General features: G+C 46.1%; 1 protein-coding gene and 1 pseudogene across 2 annotated transcripts; one reads left to right on the top strand and one right to left on the bottom strand.

The window, feature by feature from the left end:
* Positions 1–1,292: 1,292 nt before the first annotated feature.
* On the bottom strand, positions 1,293–24,140 carry STIP1 (stress induced phosphoprotein 1). 2 transcript variants are annotated; one of them, XM_006149814.3, is made up of 15 exons: positions 24,005–24,140; positions 19,783–19,992; positions 18,674–18,811; positions 18,127–18,272; positions 16,679–16,824; positions 12,271–12,293; positions 10,974–11,100; positions 10,778–10,880; positions 10,372–10,492; positions 8,201–8,297; positions 7,933–8,057; positions 3,623–3,659; positions 3,319–3,422; positions 2,983–3,155; positions 1,293–1,787 (listed from the first exon to the last, which is right to left on the bottom strand). In XM_006149814.3, exons 1-15 carry the CDS (start codon positions 24,011–24,013, stop codon positions 1,715–1,717), a joined length of 1,632 nt encoding a protein of 543 aa, XP_006149876.1. In that variant the 5' UTR covers positions 24,014–24,140; the 3' UTR covers positions 1,293–1,714. The 2 variants fall into 2 exon arrangements, with proteins under 2 accessions (XP_006149876.1, XP_006149877.1); XM_006149815.3 differs by lacking the exons at positions 10,372–10,492; positions 10,778–10,880; positions 10,974–11,100; positions 12,271–12,293 and adding exons at positions 14,757–14,877; positions 15,163–15,265; positions 15,359–15,485 and having other exon boundaries at positions 16,656–16,824.
* LOC102491575 (40S ribosomal protein S19 pseudogene) lies at positions 4,572–5,058 on the top strand (annotated as a pseudogene).
* Positions 24,141–26,552: the final 2,412 nt, after the last annotated feature.

Raw genomic sequence — 26,552 nt, 5'->3', positions numbered from 1 at the left:
AGCAATAAAAAATCATGCCAGACATGTAGACATGTGTGTCCAAAATCCTGAAGAGAATGGAGAAGAGACTGGCATGGCCATTCTCTCTAGGGGGGGATTTCTCTCTTCAGAGAGTGCTCAGGCCCTATACCAAACTGAAACAAACAAACAAACCCAAAGGGTTGGCAGGTGGCATTGTGGTTAAGGGTGCTGGACTCCCACATGGCTGACCACAGTTCAAATCCTGGAACTGGTGGCTTGCTTTCTCACTTTTCCTTTCTCCTCTCTCCCTCGTCAAATTAAAAATGAAATAAAAACAAGACAGAAAACAAAACCCCCGACCCAATTCCTAAAACAGTTGAGTTCAGCTGACAGTGGAGCTGATCACTCCCAGCAGAGGTCTATACATCCATATCAGAATCCTTTCTGTTCTTGGGTTGGATCCAGTGTTCTCTGAACGTAGCTAGTTTGATTTTGAAATTAGAAAGTGGAGAATGAGGGGCTGGCCCCATAGCCAGGTGTTTAAGGGATCCCACATGGTAAACTGCAGTTCAAATCCTGGATCTGGTGGTTTAAAAAACATGCCTGGCGGGAACCAGCAGTTAGCGTAATGGTTATGTCGCTGGACTCCCACGTAGTCGACCGTGGTTCACCTCCCGGACCCGGTGGCTTAAAAGTCACGCCGGGCGCGTGTGCGTGCGTGCCCAAGATCCCGAGAGGAGAATGGAGGAGAAGGGATTGCAGCGTGACCATCCCCTCTGGGGGGGTGATTTCTCGCTTTCTATCTCTATGTCTCTGTCTGTCTGGCGAGCGCACGCGCCCTATAGCGAAAATCTCTCCAAAAAAAGTAAAAAAACCAAAAAAGTAAAAAACAAAACAAAACAAAAAAATCATGCCTGGCATATATGCCCGTGTGCCCAATCCTGACAGGATAGAGAAATGGAGAAGGAATGGAGGTGTGACCATGCCCTATTGGGGGGTGTTTTCTTCTTTTCTGGAGAGCATACACCCTCTGACCATTCAAAAAAATTCTAGAACATTAACAGCATGGGGATCACCTCAACGTGTACCGGAACCTCTCTCTCCTTGGTGCTACTGTGGGTAGAAACCTCCAGGTCAGTAACAGCACCACCTAGTGACCACCCAGGCAGAGCTGGGGAGCCAAGCTAAGCCCACTTTCTGCTACACACTCAACATAAAGAGAAATGAAGCGCAGGTTCCCAGTCAGCCAGGGCACTCACAACCCTCTCAGTGCAAGGGGTGGGGTGACCCCTGTAGGACAGTCCTGGCAAAAAATCACTCCAAGCCATGGCAACATATAACCACGCCTGACTGGCTTGTTTTATTGGAGAAGGGATCATGGAGTTAACAATGTGAAGACAGCTGGGACCTGAGGTTGGGAAAAACACCCTCCCCACCCCATACACACCCACTGCCCCAAATGAAAATAACCGACTATGGGAGAGCAGCTGAGACAGCAACTCTGGGGCAGGGGAAGGAGACACGGAACTCCAGGGCAGCAGTGCAGAGACCAGGCGTGGGCTGGGACGGGCCAGAGGCAGCGGCTGTACGAGTAACGCAAGTATAAGTCTCTGTGTCTTCCATGTGGGTATGTATAAATATATAGAGATAAGTTGTTCTCGTTCCCCTTCTCTCCCTTCTGCTCCGTGCTCCTCGCCGCGGTCCCAGCTCCACTTTCCACATGAGGGTGAAGGGAAGGGGGATGAGCAAGTCATCACCGAATTGCGATCAGACCCACATCCATCAGCTTCTGGATCTTCTGCGCTATTACAGGATTTTTTAAGTGTCTAAAGAAGAAGATGAAAAAAAGTTATTTGAAATGAGACTTAACTCTAAAAAAAAAAGTCTTCCTAGGCCAGCAGATGGTATGAATGTTAAGGTGCCAAACCCCATATGGCTGACTCCACAGTTTGAGTCCCGAATCCAGTGGCCTGAAAAACACATCAGGCACACGTACGTGTGTGCCCAAGATCCTGAGAGGAAAACAGAGGAAAAGGGACTGTAGAGTGGCCACCCTCCCTGGGGGTGATTTCTCACATTCCCTGTCTCTCTCCCATAAATGCAAGCACTCTAGAGCAAAAAATCTAAAAAAAAAACCCCAAAACCTAAAAAAACACAAAAACCCCCAGAAAACACAACCCAACAGAAAGGGTCTTATTTGCTCTCAGAGAAATCCTCAACTCAATTTCCCCTAGAAAGCACCAGCAGCGTTTAAGTGTGTCCTGGTGAAGTCTGCCATGCTCAACAGCAAAGGCCTTCTCTACCATGTAGACAGACCTCGCCAGTCCTACTTTCAGGCTATGGCACGGTTCGAGCCAAGACCTTTCACTCAGCAAAACTGGCTTTCCAAATGACTGCTTAAACTGTCATGACTAACATACGAATGAGGCCCTTACAGCTTACCACCTGCTACCAACTATTTTTGAAAACAAAATAAAACAAAACAAACTTTTCTAGTGGGGGAGAGAGGGGAGGAAGAAAGAGAAAAAATGAGAAAGCACCCCCAAAGGGAGATGGCCACACCACAATCCCTTCTCTCTCTCTCTCTTCCTCCTCTTGAAATGTTGGGTATGTACATGTGCCCAGTGTGTTTTTCAAGCTGCTGGGCCTGGAACTCGAACCATGTAGCCAGTCATGTGGGATCCAGCCATATTAACTTCAATGCCACCAACTAGCCCCATTACAAACTTTTTTAAAAAGAATTATTTTACTTTACATTATTATTTGTTTAATGTGACCAGAGAAAGAGAGAAAAGGAAAGTGAGAAAGAAAGCCACCAGGTCCAGGACTCAAACTATAGTCGGCCATGTGGGAGTCCTGTGCCTTAACCACCATGCCACCTGCCGGCTCCCTGTTCCTAACTCTTTTGGTTTAATTATGATATCACCCAGACAGATCACTTTTCTACCGGCCTCACTCACTCTCATCTAATTGCCTCTGCTCCCAGTTCCCTAAAAGGTCATCTCCCCCAGTGTTCCTTACTCGCTGAGCGCCTGGGGATCCTTCTGCATCTGTTCCAGGATGAGCCGCATGGCTGGATCACTCATAATCTGCTGCACCTCAGGATCGGCCATGGCCCGCCGCTTCACATCTTCAGGGCTGTCATGGCGGTTGTACTGGGCCATCATGCAGCGTTGGTAACCATCTGCTGCCTCCTGCATACCAGAAACAACAAAGGGAGGCTGTCAGTACTACCTGGCTCAGGGTCTCTGTGGCTCCAAGATACAGAGGTAATTGAGGAGATGAAAAGCACATGGAAAATTGGAGGTGAGAGAAAGAATAAGGAAAAAACTCCGAAGAGGACACAGGTGGCCCCACCTTACAGTTGGAGTCTAGGTCTAGTGCCTTTTGGTACACATCCATGGCTTTCGTGTAGTCCTTCATTGCTTCGAGGGCTGCTGCTTTCCGTGTGTAACCCTTGACTACAGAGAAAGGAAGAAAGGAGGCATTACCACAACAGCTTCCAGGGCTGAGTGTCCCCTGCAGCTGCAGCCCTTCACTCCTCACACCCATTGCTGCTAGGTGCTGAATGCCACCAGCCCCAATGAAAGACCTTGTCCCTGCTTTCTCTCAACCCTTAGGCCAGTCAGGGAGCAAGGAGAGGCAGCAGAAAGGCACTTACTAAAGGTTGGCTCCAGCTGGATACACTCCTCACAGTCCTAGGAAGAAGCAGCAAAAGGGAATTAAGGCTCATTCGTTTAGCAGAGCTCAGCTGGGGCAGGTGGGTTGTGTGGAAGTACTCCTCTAACTCCTCCCCCAGCGCCAACACGCTTTTGCCTCCAATGCTCCTGTCAATTCTGCCATCTGGGATGCTTAAGAGCAGGTTATTCAGGAGGACAGGGAGAAAGGTGACAACAGGAAAGACAACTCCAAGTTATGGACCATCCTACAGAAGACAGATCACTTTTGATTCCTCAAAAGGCTGATGATGGGCCAGCAGGTGGTGTGGTGGTTAAGGTGCTGGATCCCACATGGCAGACTGTGACCTGAGACCTGGACCTAGTGGCTTAATCAACATGCTAGGCACCTGTGTATGCCCTTAATCCCGAGAGAATGTAGAAGGGACTGCAGCATGGCCACTCCTCACACCCCCGGGTGTGTGTGTCTCATTTCCTCTCTTGGACAAGTACATGACCCTTATGGCAAAAATTGAAAGAGGGTGATGCTATGAAAAACACAAAAAGTTGGTGATGTTTCTAGTTTGAAGAACTAAAAAGAGGGACCTGCAGTGAGCATAATGGTTATGTTGCTGGACTTCCATGTAGTCGACCACAGTTTGAGTACTGGACCAGGCGGCTTAAACTCACACCAGGTGCATGTGTGTGCGTGCCCAAGATCCCAAGAGGAGAGAATCGAGGAGAATGGATTGTGGGGTGGCCATCCCCCCGGAGGGTGATTTCTCGCCGTCTCTCTGTCTCTCTCTTTCTGGTGAGCGCATGCGCCCTATAGCAAAAACCTCTTAAAAAAAAAAAACTAAAAACTAAAAAGAATGTGATGACCTAGTGAAATGCACAGGCGTTGGTACCAGCAGCTTAAAAACCTGTTTTTGCCCCCTTTCCCCTGGCTGGGAGGGTAGAGGCCCCACGATGCCTGGAGTAAAAGATGTGAACCAGCGGGAGGTCGTCAGAGCTCTGGCAGCCTTCCTCAAAAAGTCCGGAAAGCTGAAAGTCCCTGAAGGGTGGACACTGTCGAGCTGGCCAAGCATAAAGAACTTGCTCCCTACGATGAGAACTGGTTCTACACATGAGCTGCTTCCACAGTATGGCACCTGTGCCTCCAGGGTGGTGCTGGGGTTGGCTCCATGACCAAGATCTATGGGGGACGGCAGAGAAACGGTGTCATGCCAAGCCACTTCAGCCGAGGCTCCAAGAGTGTGGCTCACCGAGTCCTTCAAGCCCTGGAGGGGCTAAAAATGGTGGAAAAGGACCAAGATGGGGGCCGCAAACTGACACCTCAGGGACAGAGAGATCTGGACAGAATCGCCAGACAGGTGGCAGCTGCCAACAAGAAGCATTAGGACAGATGATGCTGGGTTAATAAATTGCCTCATTCGTAAAACAAAACAAAACAAAACCTGTTTTTGAACAAATGAGGACGTCTGAATGTGGACATAGTGCAAATGACATTATGGCCTTAGTGTCATCAGATGTCGTAACAATATTGTGACCTAAGAGTCACCTCAGGCAACGTATGCACAAAAATTTGGAAGTCATGCCAAAATGCAGACAATCTCCTTTCACAAATGGTTCAGCAAAAGTATGTCAAGATTTGTGGAGAGAGGTGAGAACACACTGGATTAAATACCATCTAACTCTTGTTTAAGTTATCTTCAAATAGGAAATTACAAAGAAAAATAATGCTTTGCAGTATAGTCAGCATGCCTGGGCTGAATTCTAACTCTTCCACCAAGAAGCTGTAAGAGCGTCAGCCACCCCACTCGCTCTTTTTTCCCATTTGCCAACCGAGAGTGTACCACTTTCCTCCCATGAGAACTTGCTGGTGTCTGCTCCAACAAATCTATCTGCTCCGACCTCACCTTTGTACTGTCCTATCAGTGGCAGTGATGTCGCCAAGCCAGTTACAGACCCAAGAGTGGCATCAAAAAAACCAAACCAAAACAAAAATCCCCAGCCTGGCCCCACAGAGTAGTCGTTAAGTTCTATATACACAGAGCCAAATTCCACTTAGCCTACTGCAGTTCAAATCCCACCCTGGTGCCTTGAAAAGCACACTGGGCACGTGTGCACGTGTGCCCAAAACCTTGATGGGAAAGGCAAATGGGTAAAAAGGATTGTGGTATGACAATGCCCCACTAGGGGGTGCTTGTTCTCTTTTTGACAGACACACGTGTCCTCCGATAATTAAAAAGTAGGGACTGGCAGGCAGACGGTGGGGTGGTTAAGGTGCTAGACTCCCACAAGTTGACTGTGGTTCAAGTTCTTGACCTGGTGGCTTGAAAATCACACTGGGCATGTGAGCTCCATGCCCAAAATTCTGAGAGGAGAATGGAGGAAAAGGAATTGTGGCACAATCATGCCCTCTGGGCGGTGATCGCTCACTTTCCTATTCTGTCTGGTGAGGACATGTGCTCTATAGCCACAAAAAAAGGGGGAGGAGAGTAGCAGGTGGCATGGTGGTTAAAGGTGCTCAACTCCCATATGGCCGACCACAGCTCAAGTCCTGGACCTAGTGGCTTGCTTTCTCTTTTCCTCTCTCTCTCTCTGATCAAACTGGAAAATAATAATGAAGTTAAATAAAATAATTCTTAAGAAAGAAAAAGTAAAATTGAGACCCAACAAAGACCCAGGTAACACTGTCTCTAGACAGATAAGTTTTGTTATCTCTTCAGAATGTGGTCTAGGTGTGTCTGCCAAGAATAGTCCAAAAGTTGCAGATAGAGGTACAGGGAGGCTAACTTTTTTGTTTAAAAAAAAAAAGTTTTGCTATATAGTGTATGAATTCGCCAAAGAGACAGGAAACAAGGAAACACCCCTCAGGGAAGATGGCTATGCCACAATCTCTTCTCCATTCTACTCTTGGAATTTTGGCCACACACGCACATGCGCCTAGCATGAATTTTAAGCCACCAGGTCAGAGACTCGAACTATGGTCGACCACACGGGAGTCCAATGACCTACTTAGCTTTAAATGACCTACTTAGCTTTAAAAAACATCAAAAAAGTGAAGTGGGCCAGCCAGATGGCTTGGTGGTTAAGGCGGCTAGATTCCATATGGCCGAGTGTGTGGTCTGAGTCCTGGACCTGGCAGCTTGGAAAATACACAGAGTACATGTACACACACACACATGCTCAAAATCGATTCCAAGAGAAGAGTGGAGGAAAAGGGACTGTGGAGCGGCCATCCCCTCTAGGGCGTGTGTTCTCACTTCCCTTTCTCTCTGGCAAACACATGGAAAAACTAAGAAAAAAAAGTGAAAAAAGGATGGTGTGGCCACTGAGAAAAATAACAGTGTGTCCCCCAAAAATTAACCATAAATACTCTATGACCCAACAATTCCACTTATGGTGTACACCCAAAAGAACATAAGGCAGGGACTTGAGCAGTATTTCTAGACTCATGATCACAGCTGCATTACTTGTGAGAGCCAAAAGATGAAAACAACCCAGTGACTACAGACTGATAACTGCATAAACAAAATGGGATACATACCCACAATGGATTACTTAACCCTACAAAATAAGGACATTCAAATACGTGCTACAACATAGAGGAACCTTGAAAATATTATGTTAAGTGAGTGAAAAAAGCCACCCACAAAAAGGCATGTTATATGATTCCACTTGAATAAGGTACCTAAATAAATCAAATTGAAAATGGAAAAGTGGTTATCAAAAGCTAGGAGAAGAGGAGTTAGTGTTTAACAGGTACGAAGTTTCATTTGGGAGAGATGAAAAGATGAGGGTGCTCAGGGAAGGTGTAAAGGCCCCACTTTCCCAAGTATTCCCAACCTCTAACTCCATGGACCATGAGCAGGTAGCCTTAAGTTCCATATTTACACACACACACGCACCACCTCCACGAATCTCAGTTAAGATCAGATCAATCTGAGACCAGCAGTTAGCGTAATGGCTATGTCACTAAACTCCCATGTAGCCGACCACAGTTCGAGTCCCGGATCTGGTGGCTTAAACTCATGCAGGGCGCGCATGCACAAGATCCCAAGAGGATAATGGAGGAGAAGGGATTACGGCGTGGCCATCCCCCACAGAGGGGTGTGTGGGGGGGTGGGGGGTGATTTCTCATTTCCTCTCTCTCTGTCTTTCTGGCAAGCATATGTACCCTATGACAAAAATGACTCAAAAAAAAAAAATCACATCAATCTGATACTGATGAAAACATGAAAAGAGAAAAAATACTTTCTTTCTGTACATGTTTGCTGTCATGAGTGCCCACACTTGCAGATCACCTCACCTTAAGTGCTAGCTGAAACTCCAGCAGCTTGGTGTAACAGGCAGCTCGGTTGCTGTACAATTTGGCATCCCGTGGGTTCCGTTTGATGGCTTCTGTGTAATGCTTCATTGCCTGGGGATAGTCCCCTGGATAAAGAGAACAAAGAGTATTTTTTAAAAAGCAGAGCCACACCTCCCACCAGGCCATATTTACCCCGCAGTCAGGCCTGAAAAGCACATCCACACCAGTCTTAAATAAGAAGTCCCATCCCCTAAGCTGTAGATAGTACCTTTCTGAAAACACTCATTGCCTTTGTTCTTCTCCTCCAAAGCCAGGTCAGGGTTTATGTAGGCCAGTCGTTCTTGCTCCTTCAGGATTTTCTCTGCCTAAGAAAAATAATTCAAAAAATAGTGATTTCAATTCCCATAAACATCTAGAAGTTTTTTTCCCACCCCATCTGGGTTTTCTTAAAAAGCCTGATGAGGATTTTAATTTTCAAAGAGCACTGCTCCCAAGATTTAATTTTTAAGAATCCTCTACTTATGGGATCAGCAGTTAGTGTAATAGCTATGTCGCTGGACTCCCACGTAGTCAACCGTGGTTCGAGTCCTGGACCCGGTGGCTTAAACTCACGCCCGGCGCATGTGCATGCATGCCCAAGATCCCGAGAGGAGAATGGAAGAGAAGACTGTGGTGTGGCCATCCCCTCTGGGGGGTGATTTCTCGCTTTCTATCTCTCTGTCTGGTGAGCGCACGTGCCCTATAACAAAAACCTCTCAAAAAAAAAAAAAAAAAAATCCCCTACTCATTATCAAGGTACACTGTGAAACAGAGCGCATGGTACTGATATACACTTGGCACAAAGACGTGCTCTATGTGAAAATGATATATGCTCTAATAGCAGCAGCATAATTAATTTTCTGACCAATCTTTTTTCTTTTCTTTTTTTTTTTTTTTTGAGGTTTTTTCGCTATAGGGCGCGTGCCCTCGCCAGACAGAGAGAGACATAGAGACAGAAAGCGAGAAATCACCCCCCACGGGGGATGGTCACGCCGCAATCCCTTCTCCTCCATTCTCCTCTCAGGATCTTGGGCACGTACGCACACGCGCCCGGCGTGAGTTTTAAGCCACTGGGTCCTGGACGCGAACTGCGGCCGACTACGTGGGAGTCCAGCAACATAGCCATTACGCTAACTGCTGGTTCCCCTGACCAATCTTTATCCAAATAAAACTACCCCCTATGCAATTTATGACAACTGACATAAGATACACTACTTTGGTTGCATAAAGTAAGAAAAATGTCTAGTCACAAGAACTGTAATGTTGGTAGTGCACTGTTTCTCAACAGTAACACATTTAAGATAGAAATCTTGGTTAATATAAAATGATTTGCACAAAATCCATTTTATTTCCCACACGTGGCCATGGTTAAGTGACAGACAAAAGAGTTAGTCACTATTTTAAAACATTTAAGATTCATCATGGAGGCCAGCAGATGGCGTGGTGGTTAAAGGCGCTGTACCACCACATGGTTGACCTCTGTTCAAATCCTGGATCTGGCAGCTTGCTTTCTCACCTCTCTCTCATTAAATTTTTAAAAAATGAATGAATAAATAAAATAAAAAAACTAAAAGAAAAAACTATTCATACACACACACACACACACACACACGAGATTCATCAGTAGAGAATACTGGTTACAATAAAGAATACAAACAATCAGCAGTAACAATTATTTATTTTTTGGGGACCAGCAGATGGCATGATGGTTACACCACTAGACCCCCACATGGTTGACTACAACATGAGTCCCAGACCTGGCGACTTCAAACACATGTCAGGTGCATGTACATGGGTGCCCAAGAACCCAAGAAGAGAAAGGAAAAGGGATTATGGTGTGCCCATCCCCCTGGGGGGCTGATGTCTTGTTTTTGTCTTTTTGGCAAGGACATGTGCTCTATAGCAAAAATATCCCTTAAACAAATTTTTTGCTTAATTTTATTATTTATTTTTAAAAATGAGATCAGAGAGAGAGAAAGAGAGAAGGAAAGTAAGAAAGCAAGCCGCCAGGTGCAGCACTTGAACTGTTGTCAGCCATGTGGGAGTCCAGTGCCCCAACTGCCACACAACCTGCTGACCCCAGTAATAGTCAATTGTTAAGAAACAATACCCCTGGGACCAGCAGACAGCATAATGGGAATCGCTGGACTCCCACATAGTTGACTGTGGTTTGTGTCCTGGACCTGGAGGCTTAAAACTCATGCCAGGCACGTATGCGTGTCTGACCCAGATCTCAAGAGAGGAAAGGATAAGGGACTGTGGGGTGGTCATTCCTCTGGAGGGTGATTTCTTGCGTTGTGTCTCTATCTATCTGGCAAACGCACGCGACCTATAGCAAAAATCTCTCTTAAAAAAAAAGGAAAGAAAAAAAACAATACCTCCTATTCCTCTTGCACTGACCTGCTGGCATTTCTTGAGCACATCTGGGGTTCGGTGTTCTGCCAGAGACTTGTTGTAGAAATGTATGGCATCCTTGTACTTTTCTTCTTTGAAATAGGAGTTGCCAATTCGAGCATAAGCTCTAAGAAAAGCAAGAGAGAAAATTATCTGTTGAGGGCACAGTTAGAGACAAGGTCAGCCCCTACAGAGAAAACCCACCTGCAACTAAAACAAGACCCACATCACTGCTTGGGTACCACACCCTTGCGCCACCTTTTCTCTGGGCTCCTGTGACCTCCTTTCCAGCCCATTCTTAGCACAGCAGATCTGTAGCCAGCAACCCTCCTCCCCATGCAAGGAAAATAAATCTCGGAGAGTGCACCCCCACACACTACTCAAGTATCTCGCCCGGCAGGCTTGACCATACTTGGCAATCTGTCGATAGTCCTCTCGGTTTTCTCTCCCCACTTCAATGGCCTTCTCGCACAGCTCTCGGCATTTATTGTAGTCACCCTTTTCAAAGAATACGGCTGCCAAACAGGATGGTTAAGAAGAGACAGTCAGTCCTTAATTCTTCCCTCAAGAATGCCTACCAAGTCTCTACCCCAGTCTCTGGGCCTCACCTGCTTGATTGGTGATGTAAGTCATATTGGTGGGGTCCAGTTCCTTGGCTCGGTCATAATGCTTCAAGGCTGTGTCAAAATCTTTCTTCTTGTAGGCATCATTCCCCAGCTCTTTTTCTTTCAGTGCCTAGATAAAGTTTGGAAGAACTGAGTGCTGAACAAGTGTAACTCAGATGGCAAAGAAGCAAAAGTCTATGATGCATCACAGGAATTACTGCCACAGCACATGTAACTAGCAAGTCTGTGAAGGCAAATTCTTCATACCCAAGGCCTTGTCATCAATCACATACAGACTTAAAACAGTAAAGTATCGAGACCAGCAGATGGCGTAATGGTTACATCACTGGACTCCCATGTAGTTGGCTACAGTTTGAGTTCTGGATCTGCCAGCTTAAACTCACTCTGGGCAAATATCAACTATTCGAATTAAAACTCATTATGTCTTTGCTTTGCTCATTTCATCCTCTGAGACACCTTCTTTTCCACCTAATTGGCTAGATTTTTGTCAGAAAGCAGAGGGCTTCTTCAGGAGAGAAGAAACCTCTTCAACTTGATGCAACTTGTGAGACAGCATGGTTTTGTACCAAGTTTCATAGTAAGAAGCTGAAGAGAGCCTGGTTTCTATTATGTGACTGTCTCAGGGTCTTAGCTGTCAGGGGCCAATAGTTGAGGGGATAGAGACAATTAGAAGGGGCTGTAATGGTGGCAGGGAGTCTTTAGCACAGCTCACTACCACCCACGTCGTAGGGTCTTTTTCCAGCTTCGAGACACTCTGATCAACCAACGCTTGCCTGTTTAAAGGTGCTAAATTTGGCAACAATCTGCTCTTCCGTTTACAAGATGGGAAATCACATCGTTCAGACACATGCCTCCTGCCCTGGAAGACAGTGCTGCTAAGTGGACAACATTAGGCTACATGCCATGTCCAACTAGGATGCAGAAGCCTGAGGACCAATGCAGACAACCTGCTTCTGGATCATGGCAAGGACAAGGTCATTCACAACTTTACTGTCTGGGCTTGACCGACATCCAAGCTGACAGCACTGCAGCAGCTGCGGTGACGATAGAAGGGCAGTTCCCACTGCTGAAAGTCCGAAATACTGACTCCTAGGAGACTGCATGTGAAGGATCCTCTAATACACTGGCCATTCTAATTAATAATGACAAAGCTTAGAACAAACTAACACTCAAAAGCCTAGTCATCCAAGGTGTGTAGCTACTGCCATTCAATCTCAGTATTCATAGCTGACTTTGTTGTTTCTAATTATTTGACAACGAGAAGAAAAGAAAATGAGACCTGCTTCTTATTCTCTGGAAGATCTTCTTCCATTGGCTCTGGTTTGGTCTCCTTTTTGGGAGGAGGAGACAGACTTGTGGTGTTGTTATCATTATTATTATTGACTTTGATCATTAGAGATAAGTACTCAGCATATTGAAACAATTGATAACTATTTATTGAATGGATGACCCAATCAATCAATTAATCAAGAAACAAAAATTGCTAATTAAAGAAGAGTCACTTTGTTCTTGTTTTACAGTGTGAAAACAGCACCTGATAACTAGCTATATTTAATTAATTTTCTTTCAGACCCTTCTTTGCTAAAACTTTACTTATCTTCCATCTCTGCTGCTTCGAGTCAGTGAGGCGAGATGTTCAGCTTTGGGTTGACTTCCTTCCTGTTTCTGGGTGTCATCTATATATGCCCTTTCAGCTAGTATAATCGTTCTGAAAGTGCTCGTTGACTGTGAAAGCTTGAAAGCTCTTTATTTTTGAAGGGATGAGAGGGATGACTTTCATTGTGTCTCATTTAGTGACTGAGATGTGACATGCTAAGCAAAGCCTTTAGCTTCAGGCTGCCTTTGTTTATCTATCCAAAAAAAGAAAATGACGACAATCACCAGTCTGGAATGGAAGTGATTGTCAAGGATTTCGTGGTCCACATGGAGAAGGTAACATTTTCGTCATGACATATTACAGATGTTTCTCTTGGATGAATTGGGTATTCGGGTACTGGAGGACTTTCAGAGATGCTGAGGAAAAAAACAAAACAAAACAAAACAAAGCAAAATTAGAGATAGGCTTATAGATTTTAATAATCACATGTTTTCTTAAAGGATTAACTTTACATATGATTATTCTTTCATCTACGATCACAGATTAGAGACTGTTTGCTCCGTGTTTCTCAATCAGGGTATGCCCATACTTCCCTATGGAATCTTCTAAGTCTACACATGCCCTCATCCCATATTATTTTCCCTTGGTTAAGAACCAGGGATCGGACCAGCAGTTAGCGTAATGGCTATGTCACCTCGCCAGACAGAGAGAGACATAGAGACAGAAAGCGAGAAATCACCCCCCAGGGGGGATGGTCACGCCGCAATCCCTTCTCCTCCATTCTCCTCTCAGGATCTTGGGCACGTACGCACACGCGCCCGGCGTGAGTTTTAAGCCACTGGGTCCTGGACGCGAACTGCGGCCGACTACGTGGGAGTCCAGCAACATAGCCATTACGCTAACTGCTGGTTCCCCTGACCAATCTTTATCCAAATAAAACTACCCCCTATGCAATTTATGACAACTGACATAAGATACACTACTTTGGTTGCATAAAGTAAGAAAAATGTCTAGTCACAAGAACTGTAATGTTGGTAGTGCACTGTTTCTCAACAGTAACACATTTAAGATAGAAATCTTGGTTAATATAAAATGATTTGCACAAAATCCATTTTATTTCCCACACGTGGCCATGGTTAAGTGACAGACAAAAGAGTTAGTCACTATTTTAAAACATTTAAGATTCATCATGGAGGCCAGCAGATGGCGTGGTGGTTAAAGGCGCTGTACCACCACATGGTTGACCTCTGTTCAAATCCTGGATCTGGCAGCTTGCTTTCTCACCTCTCTCTCATTAAATTTTTAAAAAATGAATGAATAAATAAAATAAAAAAACTAAAAGAAAAAACTATTCATACACACACACACACACACACACACGAGATTCATCAGTAGAGAATACTGGTTACAATAAAGAATACAAACAATCAGCAGTAACAATTATTTATTTTTTGGGGACCAGCAGATGGCATGATGGTTACACCACTAGACCCCCACATGGTTGACTACAACATGAGTCCCAGACCTGGCGACTTCAAACACATGTCAGGTGCATGTACATGGGTGCCCAAGAACCCAAGAAGAGAAAGGAAAAGGGATTATGGTGTGCCCATCCCCCTGGGGGGCTGATGTCTTGTTTTTGTCTTTTTGGCAAGGACATGTGCTCTATAGCAAAAATATCCCTTAAACAAATTTTTTGCTTAATTTTATTATTTATTTTTAAAAATGAGATCAGAGAGAGAGAAAGAGAGAAGGAAAGTAAGAAAGCAAGCCGCCAGGTGCAGCACTTGAACTGTTGTCAGCCATGTGGGAGTCCAGTGCCCCAACTGCCACACAACCTGCTGACCCCAGTAATAGTCAATTGTTAAGAAACAATACCCCTGGGACCAGCAGACAGCATAATGGGAATCGCTGGACTCCCACATAGTTGACTGTGGTTTGTGTCCTGGACCTGGAGGCTTAAAACTCATGCCAGGCACGTATGCGTGTCTGACCCAGATCTCAAGAGAGGAAAGGATAAGGGACTGTGGGGTGGTCATTCCTCTGGAGGGTGATTTCTTGCGTTGTGTCTCTATCTATCTGGCAAACGCACGCGACCTATAGCAAAAATCTCTCTTAAAAAAAAAGGAAAGAAAAAAAACAATACCTCCTATTCCTCTTGCACTGACCTGCTGGCATTTCTTGAGCACATCTGGGGTTCGGTGTTCTGCCAGAGACTTGTTGTAGAAATGTATGGCATCCTTGTACTTTTCTTCTTTGAAATAGGAGTTGCCAATTCGAGCATAAGCTCTAAGAAAAGCAAGAGAGAAAATTATCTGTTGAGGGCACAGTTAGAGACAAGGTCAGCCCCTACAGAGAAAACCCACCTGCAACTAAAACAAGACCCACATCACTGCTTGGGTACCACACCCTTGCGCCACCTTTTCTCTGGGCTCCTGTGACCTCCTTTCCAGCCCATTCTTAGCACAGCAGATCTGTAGCCAGCAACCCTCCTCCCCATGCAAGGAAAATAAATCTCGGAGAGTGCACCCCCACACACTACTCAAGTATCTCGCCCGGCAGGCTTGACCATACTTGGCAATCTGTCGATAGTCCTCTCGGTTTTCTCTCCCCACTTCAATGGCCTTCTCGCACAGCTCTCGGCATTTATTGTAGTCACCCTTTTCAAAGAATACGGCTGCCAAACAGGATGGTTAAGAAGAGACAGTCAGTCCTTAATTCTTCCCTCAAGAATGCCTACCAAGTCTCTACCCCAGTCTCTGGGCCTCACCTGCTTGATTGGTGATGTAAGTCATATTGGTGGGGTCCAGTTCCTTGGCTCGGTCATAATGCTTCAAGGCTGTGTCAAAATCTTTCTTCTTGTAGGCATCATTCCCCAGCTCTTTTTCTTTCAGTGCCTAGATAAAGTTTGGAAGAACTGAGTGCTGAACAAGTGTAACTCAGATGGCAAAGAAGCAAAAGTCTATGATGCATCACAGGAATTACTGCCACAGCACATGTAACTAGCAAGTCTGTGAAGGCAAATTCTTCATACCCAAGGCCTTGTCATCAATCACATACAGACTTAAAACAGTAAAGTATCGAGACCAGCAGATGGCGTAATGGTTACATCACTGGACTCCCATGTAGTTGGCTACAGTTTGAGTCCTGGATCTGCCAGCTTAAACTCACTCTGGGCAAGTATCAACTATTCGAATTAAAACTCATTATGTCTTTGCTTTGCTCATTTCATCCTCTGAGACACCTTCTTTTCCACCTAATTGGCTAGATTTTTGTCAGAAAGCAGAGGGCTTCTTCAGGAGAGAAGAAACCTCTTCAACTTGATGCAACTTGTGAGACAGCATGGTTTTGTACCAAGTTTCATAGTAAGAAGCTGAAGAGAGCCTGGTTTCTATTATGTGACTGTCTCAGGGTCTTAGCTGTCAGGGGCCAATAGTTGAGGGGATAGAGACAATTAGAAGGGGCTGTAATGGTGGCAGGGAGTCTTTAGCACAGCTCACTACCACCCACGTCGTAGGGTCTTTTTCCAGCTTCGAGACACTCTGATCAACCAACGCTTGCCTGTTTAAAGGTGCTAAATTTGGCAACAATCTGCTCTTCCGTTTACAAGATGGGAAATCACATCGTTCAGACACATGCCTCCTGCCCTGGAAGACAGTGCTGCTAAGTGGACAACATTAGGCTACATGCCATGTCCAACTAGGATGCAGAAGCCTGAGGACCAATGCAGACAACCTGCTTCTGGATCATGGCAAGGACAAGGTCATTCACAACTTTACTGTCTGGGCTTGACCGACATCCAAGCTGACAGCACTGCAGCAGCTGCGGTGACGATAGAAGGGCAGTTCCCACTGCTGAAAGTCCGAAATACTGACTCCTAGGAGACTGCATGTGAAGGATCCTCTAATACACTGGCCATTCTAATTAATAATGACAAAGCTTAGAACAAACTAACACTCAAAAGCCTAGTCATCCAAGGTGTGTAGCTACTGCCATTCAATCTCAGTATTCATAGCTGACTTTGTTGTTTCTAATTATTTGACAACGAGAAGAAAAGAAAATGAGACCTGCTTCTTATTCTCTGGAAGATCTTCTTCCATTGGCTCTGGTTTGGTCTCCTTTTTGGGAGGAGGAGGTGGTGGTGGTGTTGCAACCTCTTCCTCCTCATCCATACTGCCCAGATCCACTCCAAGGAGGACACTAAGTGTGGTCATGATTCGGGGATCTTGCAGTTTCCTAGTATTGATGTTAAAGGAGAAAAAAAAAAATAGTGATTACCCCTCCGCAAAATTGATCTTATATCTCCATTTACTTACTGCTAAAGGTCAAATTTCAGTATGTAGCAGCTTATCCTATCAAGAAATGGATAGATTTGGGGCCAGCAGATGGCACAGTGATTACATCATTGGACTCCCACATGGCCGACCATGGTTTGAGTCCCAGATCCCACGAGGTGGATGAAGAAGAGATTATAGCGTGGTCACCCCACCTGGGGAGTGATTTCTCACTTTCTCACTGTTTCTTTCTCTCCAGTGAGCACATGCTCCCCAAGTCAAAAACCTCTAAAAAAAGAAATGGGTAGATCTTGTACTACCCTACTGGATCACAACTGGAGAATATTCAATGTTTCACAACTTTAGAGCTGGTTCAGGGGCCTGGTGGCTAAGGGAGCCAAATTCTGCATGGCCAACTGCACAGAGTCCTGGCCCCAGTGGCTTGAAAAACACACCAGGCACATATGCACACATGACAAGAATCCTGAAAGAAGAGAAACTGTGATATGATCAAGCTCTATTGGGTGTGTGTGTGTGTGGGGGGGAAAGGCACAATTGCCCTCTGGTAATTAAAAAAAAAAAAAAAAAAAAAAAACAAAAAAAACCCCCCCCCCCCCAAAATACAACCAAAACAACAAAAAGCCCCAACCCTCTACCTTGGGCTAGCTCATGGCCTGACAGTTAAGGAGGCTGGATACCATGCTGTTTGAGTCCTAGGCCCAGTGGCTGAAGAAATATGCTGGGCATGTGCGTATGCATGCCCAAAATCCCAGCAGGAAGGAAAAATGGAGAAGGTCTTGTATTCATAGGGTGGTGCTGTCTCTCTTTCTGGTGAGCATAGATGCACTTTACCAAATTAAAAAACAAAATGAAAAAACTCCAGCTACAGTAAAGTCCCAGAGGCCAGAATTTATTTCCTGAGGCCAGGAGGACACTCCAGTTTATGAATCATTTTATTCATCATCATTTTAATTTGATCAGAGAAAGACATGGGAGCTGGGGAGAAGGAGAGGGAGAGTGAGAAAGCAAGCCTCCACATCCGGGAATCACACCATGGCTGGCCATGTGGGACTCCAGTGCCTTAACCATCATGCCACCTGCCCTCCACTTCTATAGATACAAACAAACAAATCCCTCTGCCTGTGGAGAAAAAGCAAAGGCAGAAAACCTGCAGTTCAGGCCAGGGAACCCTCTGCAAAGGGTTCCAGATATACAGCGTAACATTCCCATCCATTTCCAAAGACAAGATGCTGTCTCAACTTACGTGCCCAGGTCAGAGGGTTTGTTTCGTAGTTGCTCTATCAGTTCCCGGTAGGTAGGATCACTGAGCAGTGTTCTTGTCCTGGGATCGCTCTCCAACTTCTGATACAGATTGGGCATGTTGAAAGGGTTCATAAATTTCCTTTCTGTCTCAATAAAGGAAAGTAAATCACTATGAAATTAGTTCACTCAAATTACCGTGTTCCTATAACCAACAAGACAAGGGCAGAAAAAAGCTTCAAAATTAATGCAATATTGAATAAAGACTTAGGATTAGCAAGTGGCACAGTGGTTAAGGTGCAGGATTCCCATAAGGCCAATGGTGGTTTGAATCCCAGACCTAGCAGCTTGAAAATCATGGCGGGAGCATGTGCCTGTGTATCCAAAATACCAGGAGAAAGGACTGCAGAGTGGCTTTCTCTATGGGGGTGATTTCTCACTTTCCCTCTCACTGTCTCTCTGGCAATGGTAAAAATCTTTAAAAAAAATTTAAAAAAAAAAAAAAAAAAAAAAAAAAAAAAAAAAAAAGGCTGTACATGATGCCTCCCTGCCAATCGGGCTTCCATATTATGTAAACCCTCTTTAAGTTGAGGGTTATTTGCTTCATGTTTTAAACCCTCCTCATAGGTTCGCTTGGCTTCTTCAAATCGGTTTAAGAACTCAAGAGCTGCTGCTTTTCTTGAATAACCCTTAAATCAGCAAAGACAGACACAAAATAAAGGACATCTAGAAGTAATTCTAAATAAACTTAAAAGACAGAAAATGTTCTACATTTTACGGAACAAAATAGATATTCATGGGACCAGCAGTTAGCGTAATGGCTATGTTGCTGGACTCCCACGTAGTCGACCGCAGTTCGAGTCCCAGACCTGGTGGCTTAAACTTACACCGGGCGCGTGTGCGTGCGTGCCCAAGATCCCGAGAGGAGAATGGAGAAGGGATTGCGGCGTGGCCATCCCCTCTGGGGGAGTGATTTCTCGCTTTCTATCTCTGTCTCTGTCTGGCGAGCGCACGCGCCCTGTAGCGAAAACCTCTCCAAAAAAAAAAAAAAAAAAAAGATATTCACATGAAACCAAGAAAAAAATAGGGAGAGGAGTAGAATGCAATGCCAAGGTCGATACTTTAGGAATCTAGCTGAATATCAGAACTCCTCACCCCAATTCATCTATGAGTAAGGGCTGTCAGCTTGTCAACTTTTTCTTTCTTGGTAGTAAATAAAAAATAAAAGCCTATACTCCGGTCAGATCTTAGGCTTGATAAAATATGCCATTTTTCTGAGGGACATACTCAAACAAAGTGGGGAGCTGGGAGGGTAACAAACGGTTAGTCTATTGAAGCAGGCAACTAGGCAAGACAACTAGGCAAGACAAGAGGGCCTGCTATTAAGTCCTGCATACTTAAGACCATTAAAAACATTTAAAAAAAAAAAAAGGCGTTTCTGGAAAAACTTTCAAGAGCAGGGCCAGCAGGTGGTGTAGTGGTTAAGGTGCTGGACATTTCCACATGGCCAACCATGGTTCAAGTCTGGACCTGGTGGCTTGCTTTCTCACTTTCCTTCTCTCTGTATGTCTTTCTCTGATCAAATCAAGATAAATGAATGAATAAATAAAATTAATTAAAAAAAAAAACTCTGGAGAGTCCCAATTCCCCCAAGGCTTACCTTGCCCCAGTCGGGCTTTAGATCAACAGTTTTACAGCCATCCTCATAAGCCCTCTGGTAGTCCCCTTTCTTGGCATAGGCTGCAGACCGATTGCTGTAGAGCACATGGTTCTGGGGGTCCAACTTAATTGCTTCTGAATAGCACTGTAAGGCATCATCGATGTTACCGGCACTCAGGGCCTTATTGCCCTTCTCTTTCAGCTCATTTACCTGAGGAGAAAAAAAGAGTCAACAAAGTTTCTCTTCATAATATGCTTATTTCTTCCCGAGTTTTTAGAGGACACCCATTCTCTGTAGTAACCAACAAACAGGTTACTTTATAGATCTGAAAAGAGAAGTAATAAATAATAGGTTTTCATTCCCACATCTTTAGGAGGTAGCAAAGAGAACACAAGCAGGACCAAGAAGCCCACCCCTGCTCTCCACTGGCTCCTGTATGCATCAGTACGAATGCTTGCCACTCTTCCAAAAGTCTCCACTTGAAACCAATGAAGCTGCTCCAGCGTATACCCACAAGTTCCAACCAAGGAAAGCTGATTCATTTGCTGCAAATTTCCAAAGGCTCCAAATAACAATCTGAGAGGCCTAGTTACTCCTCACAGGAAGGAGCTGGACTGACACATGCTCAAATGACCTGAGGCTTTGGGATGGCAGGAGGAGGTTTCCCTTTCCCAGGAGTATCAAGGTGCTCATTGTGGCTTGGATGCCATTTCCTATCAGAGAGCTGTCTCCATTTGCCGGTGGGATGTGGCACTGTATGTGAGATGAACGATCTGTTCCTTCATGTGTAAAGTTCTTGCCATGCTTAAATACTACTCTATTACAAATGGGGACAGAGGAGGACAAAGACACAATACTGAGGTTTACTATTCCATCCTCTCATTCAAAATGAAGAGGCAGGAACACACCAAAGGGTTTACAAAAGTAAAATGGGTGGCCAGCAGGTAGTGTGGTAGTTAAGTCATTGGACTCCCACAGAGCCGACTACAGTTCAAGTCCCAGACCCGGAGGCTTAAAAATCACACCAGGTTCATGTGTGAGTATGCACAAGATCATAGGAGGAGAATGGAGACTAAGAGATTGCAGTGTGGCCATGCCCCACCACCTCCTGGCAGGGAGGTCAATTTCTCACTTTCCCTCTCACTGTCTTTCTCAGATGAATGCATGCGCCCTATAGCAAAAACCTAAAAATAAATTAAAAAAAAAAAAAAAAAAGTGAAATGGATCTTGGCCCTATTAGAACAGGGACTTAACTGAAGGGCAGCTTCTTACCAGGGCTGTCACCAAAAGTAGGTGCCCATAGTGGCCTACTTGAAGAAATGAGGGCCATACCTCAAAGATTCCCTTTAAAACCATCAGGGACCAGCAGATGGCATAATGGCTACATCACGGGACTCCCACATAGTTGGCCATGGTTCGAGTCCTGGACCCAGTGGCTTAAAACTCACGCCAGGCATGTGTGCGTTTCCAAGATCCCAAGAGGAGAATGTAGAAGGGACTGCGGTGTCGCAATCACCCTGGGGGGTGATTTCTCACTTTCTGTCTCTCAGTCTTTCTGGTGAATGCATACACCCTGTAGCGAAAACTTCTCAATAGTAATAATAATAAAAACCCTACAAACATTTTGTGAGATCAAACTTTGTCATTCAAGTTACTAAATCATTCTTTCTTTTAAGCTACCATCCATCCATTCATGACCCAATATATTAATGTAAGAAAGAATTTTGTCATCAGAAATTATTTTGGAACCCCGAGGCACATCAGCAACTCCCATCCACCAACCAGATCCTAGAGAGGTAAGGGCAAAGAAAGAAAGGTAGAAGGAAACTGCCAAATTTAGCAAGCAAGAGATGAAAATCTTGGAGCCCAGGACAGGAGGAAGGCCAGAAGCTACAAAACTCAAGAGGCAAGACCAGTAGGTGGTGTGGAAGTTAAGGCAACTGGATCTCACACAGCTGACGTTCAAGTGCCAGACCCAGTGACTTGAAAAACATGCAGAGTGCCTATGTATGCAAGCCCAAAATTCCGAGAGAACAAAGAAGGGACTGCAGTGTAGTCATCCCTCATGTGGGCGCTTTCTCACTTTCTCTGTCTCTCTCCAGCAAGCACACAGGTCCTGTAGCAATCTAGAAAAACAAACCAAAAACTCTAAAGGCAACAGATAAAAAGTTTGTTAAAGTCCTTACCTAATCCTATGGAAAAGCACTTTTCAAATGAGTACTGATCTGCATTTTATAGGTCATGACCAAGATTTTAAAAGAACAAGGGGGGGAGGGGCAGCAGGTGGCGTAGTAGTTAGGGTGCTGGATTTCCACATGGCCCACCATAATTCAAGATCCAGACATGGTGGCAAATAAATAAAATTACAACAAATAAATAAATAAATGCTAAAAAGAAAAAAGAACAGGAAGAACAGAACATAATGTACACAACACACATAACAGTTATGTACTGTTTTGTTAAATAGTTGTTATGCCTGGATTTGGTTAAATGTAGAGTATATTGCTGTGGGATTTATTTGGAAGGTCCCATTACTATCTGAGGTTCCGGTTCAAGTCCTAGATCCCCACACCTTGAAATTCACATGAGGGAGAATGGGTTACACTGTGGCCAACCCCTCTGGTGGATTATTTCTCACTTTCCCTCTCACTATCTAACTAGCTCGAGTGCCCTATGGCAAAAACATTAAAAAATAAGATAAAATACAACCTTGGGACTCAAATCTGTCCACCATCACTATTTACTAAAACTGAAATATGGATCTCACAGAAACTTTTCAATTGAAAAATTTAAAATGTGTAAAATTCACACACACTCCCCCCATGGGTTGGAAACAGAGGATTCTAACACACCTGGAGTTAAATGCCAGGTCATCTGTATAAGTGTCATGTAAATTTAGAACCAGTTTAATCATTCATTTATAGTCTTTCTGTACATACACTTCTATAATGGGTGGTGTGATTCTAAAAACAAAACTATTTTGGTAACAGCAAAAACAGCCCCTTTCTTAATTGAAACAGCAATGTGTTTTTTATTCCAGAAATATTTTTTTTGCCTATACTAACAGCCTATAAACTCCATATACAATCCAATTACTTCAAGGGCACAAAAAGTTCATTAACCTCTCCACTGCCACTCTTTACTATAGCAAAGAAGCCTCAGCTTTGCCTATAGGAGCAATCGCTCTACTACAGCAAAAAGGTTCAGCCTGCAGATCACATCGAAAAAAGTGAGCTATTTTCTAATTTTCCCTCTTATGAATCATTACAGCTCAATGACAGCTGCCAACGCAACAAAACCTCTCGAGGCCACTGAGGACAAAACTAGAGTCACTGAAATCAGGCGGCAGCAGCTTCAAACTCGCCCTCCTCCCATGCTGGGCAGAAATACACAACTTCTTGCTGCTCACAGCCCCTAAGTCCTCCCCGTGTAATCAGAAACCGTGCTTCAAAAGTGTCAGTCCCTCAAAAAAAACACAAAAAAAAAACACAAAAAAACAAAACACACACACACGCGCGCGCGCGCGCACGCACACACACGGAGAGGCCGAACATCCATCTGTGAAACGCCGGTAGAGATGGAATTCGTCCCAAGGACTTTCGCAGCACCGTGCCCTTTTCTGCATCAGCCGAAGTCTGTCTGCTGCTCTTCAAACCTCCACTCAACACTCGCATTCCGACCCTCTCAGATGCAAAAAAACCCAAAGTGCTATCTCCCTTCCCCGAGTCCCAGACTAAGTCCTCAGCTTCTCCCAGTGTATTCCCGTCCCCACTCGCCGATTCCTCCAAGTTGATCCTGCCCAAGTCCTGGGTGACTTCTCCGCCCGCTGGCTCTGACCTCCCACATCGCGACTCCCCTGGCGCAGACTCCGGCCCCTCGCCCACCTCCACCCCTCCCGGCGCGGCCGACACCATCCCCAGTCTAGCCTGCGGCCACCTCTCTGGACGCCAACGGGGCCGGCCACAGCTCTTCTTCCCCGCTGCCCTCGCCGCCCCCGCGGAGCCATGAGGCGACGGGCTCTCCCCGAGGCCCGGCCTCACTAGAGTCCCCTTCTACCCGCCGGCCGCGGCCCCCACGCCCGCGCCTCCTCAGCGCGGCTCCGTCCGGCCCCGGCACCTCAGCCGGCCACTAGGATCGGGCGCCTGCCCCGCCCCTCCGCGGCCTGCCCTCGGCCGGTCCCCGAGTGGTCCCGGGGGGTCTCAGCCCGCCCCTCCCCCTTCACCTGCTCCATAGCCCGGCCCGGAACCCGGTTGAATCGAATCCGTCCGCTTCGCGTTCCCAACCGCACGCGCCGCCTTCTGGAACCTACTAGAAGCTGCCGGGACCCCGACTCCCGCCCCTTCCTCGCTTGCTCACTGGTCGAACGTCTCCAGGGGGCTTTCCGTGCTTCTCTTCTACTGGTTAGAAGTCCGGCCCATCACCTTTGCTTCTTTCTCATTGGACAGTGAAGAGTAATCTCCTCAACGCTACCTCCCCCTGCACCTCAGGATTGGGCTTTCCCTAGCACGCCCCGCCCGCCTCGGGCTCTACGACTAGAGGGAGGAGCGGATCTGTGCGACACAGGTTGGTCTTTTGGCCCGCCAATCGTGGTCTCTCTGGCCGCGCCCATTGGTCCTGTTCTTTCTGGAAATTTCCACCTTTCCCATTGGGCTGCCGGACTCCATGACGGAACCGCCTTCAGAATAAGAAAATTTCAATTGGACGGAGAATTGCCAATACTTCTCACTGATAGGTTTAAATTGCTGCCCTTCAACGGGCCAAGTCCGGGTTTCGCTAGCCGGTGGCTTATGGGAAACCGAAGCCTCAGGTGCTCTCTGTGCTGTAGCTCTGGCTGCTGTGCGCGGTTGGGTGTTTTCCGCAGCGCTCCGTTACCGGTTCCAGCCAAGCAGATCTTCCTGCTCAGTGGCTGAGGGGTCCGGCCCTTTCCCAGTGCGGCAAGTTTAGGTTCCTGATTGGCGTGCAGGGAGCGCTTGCTGGGCCTTGACCACCAGGCGCCCACGTTGTCCAGCGCTGCAGCCCAAGCATGTCCCAGCATGTCCCTTCCTGGCATCCTGGCTGTTAGATTCTGAATGTTACACAAATGCCGCATAGCCGTGGGGCCTGGGCTGTGCAGGCCCGGGATCTCACCATTGTTGGACCTGCCGGCCTGTGCTGGGTGTCCTCAGCAGAGTCGCACACCCTCTCTGAGCCCTGGGGTAGTTTAGTAGGGTAGAGCAGGGAATTCATGAAGTATAATATTTAGCATGCGGAAAGCCCGCAATGAAAGGGAGCTGCAGTCCCCGTTAATTCCGATGTACCTGGGGGAGAAGAAAACAAAGACCTGACCTGAGATTTTGACCACCTGCAGGCGGTGGCCACCAGGTAGGGCCTTACCTCCCAGCCACAAGGGCCAGAAGCAGGGCAGGCACCAGAGAGGGGCAGAAGGGTTCAGGGCCTGAAAGAGATGGACCTGCAGTGTTGGAATGCTACTTCTGCGTCCAGTATCCCTGTGCGACTGGTGGAATACAGGGTCCGCATAGTGAGTCTGGAGAGGGATTGGTGTGTCCTCATTCAGCTTCCTCTCTGGGTAATGCCATCCCTTTCTAGGGCTTACAGAGCCCACTCCGCCAGCTGCTTGTCTGTGCAGCCTCTTCCATCCCAGACGGACCTCCATGCATTCTCTCACTACCACCCATGTTCAGGAGACCTGCCTCCCTGGTCATTCCCCGCCATCCCTTAAAGCTCTTGGAGGCTTTGGGATGGGGCTTGAGTCATCTAGCAGGCCTGCTTTTCTCACCTCTTTCTCTGGTCCACCTTTAACACCGAACTATGGCCATGCAGATTCTGTGTTCTTGAAGTAGGCCAGCTCCTTTACTCTGTTCCTTCTGCTGGGATCTCTCTTCTGCCAACTCTCCTAGGTTAACTTCCCATTCACCGGGTCTGGGACTCAAACTGCGGTCGGCTACGTGGGAGTTCAGCGACAGCCTTTATGCTAACTGCTGGTCCCACAAATCCACTTTTACTAGTGCTTGTGCAAGTGGAGAAGACAAAGTCCTAAGTATATAGTATGCTTTTTTAAGTAATTGTTTTACTATTTAACTTTACTTATTTATTTTAATTTGACCAGAGAGGGACAATGTGAAAGAGAGAGAGGGAAAGCGAGAAAGCAAGTTGCCAGGTCCGGGACTTGAACCGTGATTGACCATGTGGGAGTCCAGTGCCCTTAACCACCATGCCACCTGCCAGTCCCTTAAGTATACAGTATTCTTAAGTGCTGTGGAAAACAACAAAGCAGGGAGGGGTTTAAAGGAGTGTTGAACTATTGGGATAGTGTTACTGCAGAGATGGAGAGGGGGAGGTAAAAGCAGGGGAACTCTGAGGAGGCTGTAATCCAGGAGGCAGGGAAGTGGTGTGGGTCAGGGGAGGTGCAGGACAGTGGTTGGATTCTGCAAGTGTTTTGGAGGATCTGTTGATGCATTAGATGTGGATCCTTCGGAAAAGTCAAGGGTGACTCAGGCTTTTGACTTTGGGCACCCGCATGTGCCTGTGAGAGGGAGAAAGCACCCTCCAATGGGGCATGGTCACAGCACAATCCTTTCTCCATCCCATTGTCCCCTTGGGAATGTGCGTATGTGTTTGTGCAGAGCTTGAACCATGTGGGATCCAGCTCCCTTAATAACTAGGCCACAGGGCCGCCCCTTGACCTCTTATTCACCTGCTGAATTCAGTGTGTCAGGAAGCTCTTTCTTTTCTTTTTTTTTTAGATTTTTTTTTTTTTTTTGTTTTTCATT

The sequence above is a fragment of the Tupaia chinensis genome, unplaced genomic scaffold, assembly GCF_000334495.1.
Source record: "Tupaia chinensis unplaced genomic scaffold, TupChi_1.0 Scaffold000273_1, whole genome shotgun sequence".
Taxonomy (NCBI): Eukaryota; Metazoa; Chordata; class Mammalia; order Scandentia; family Tupaiidae; genus Tupaia; species Tupaia belangeri.
The sequence above is the reverse complement of the archived record's forward strand: the minus strand, read 5'-3'. Positions and strand labels throughout refer to the sequence as shown.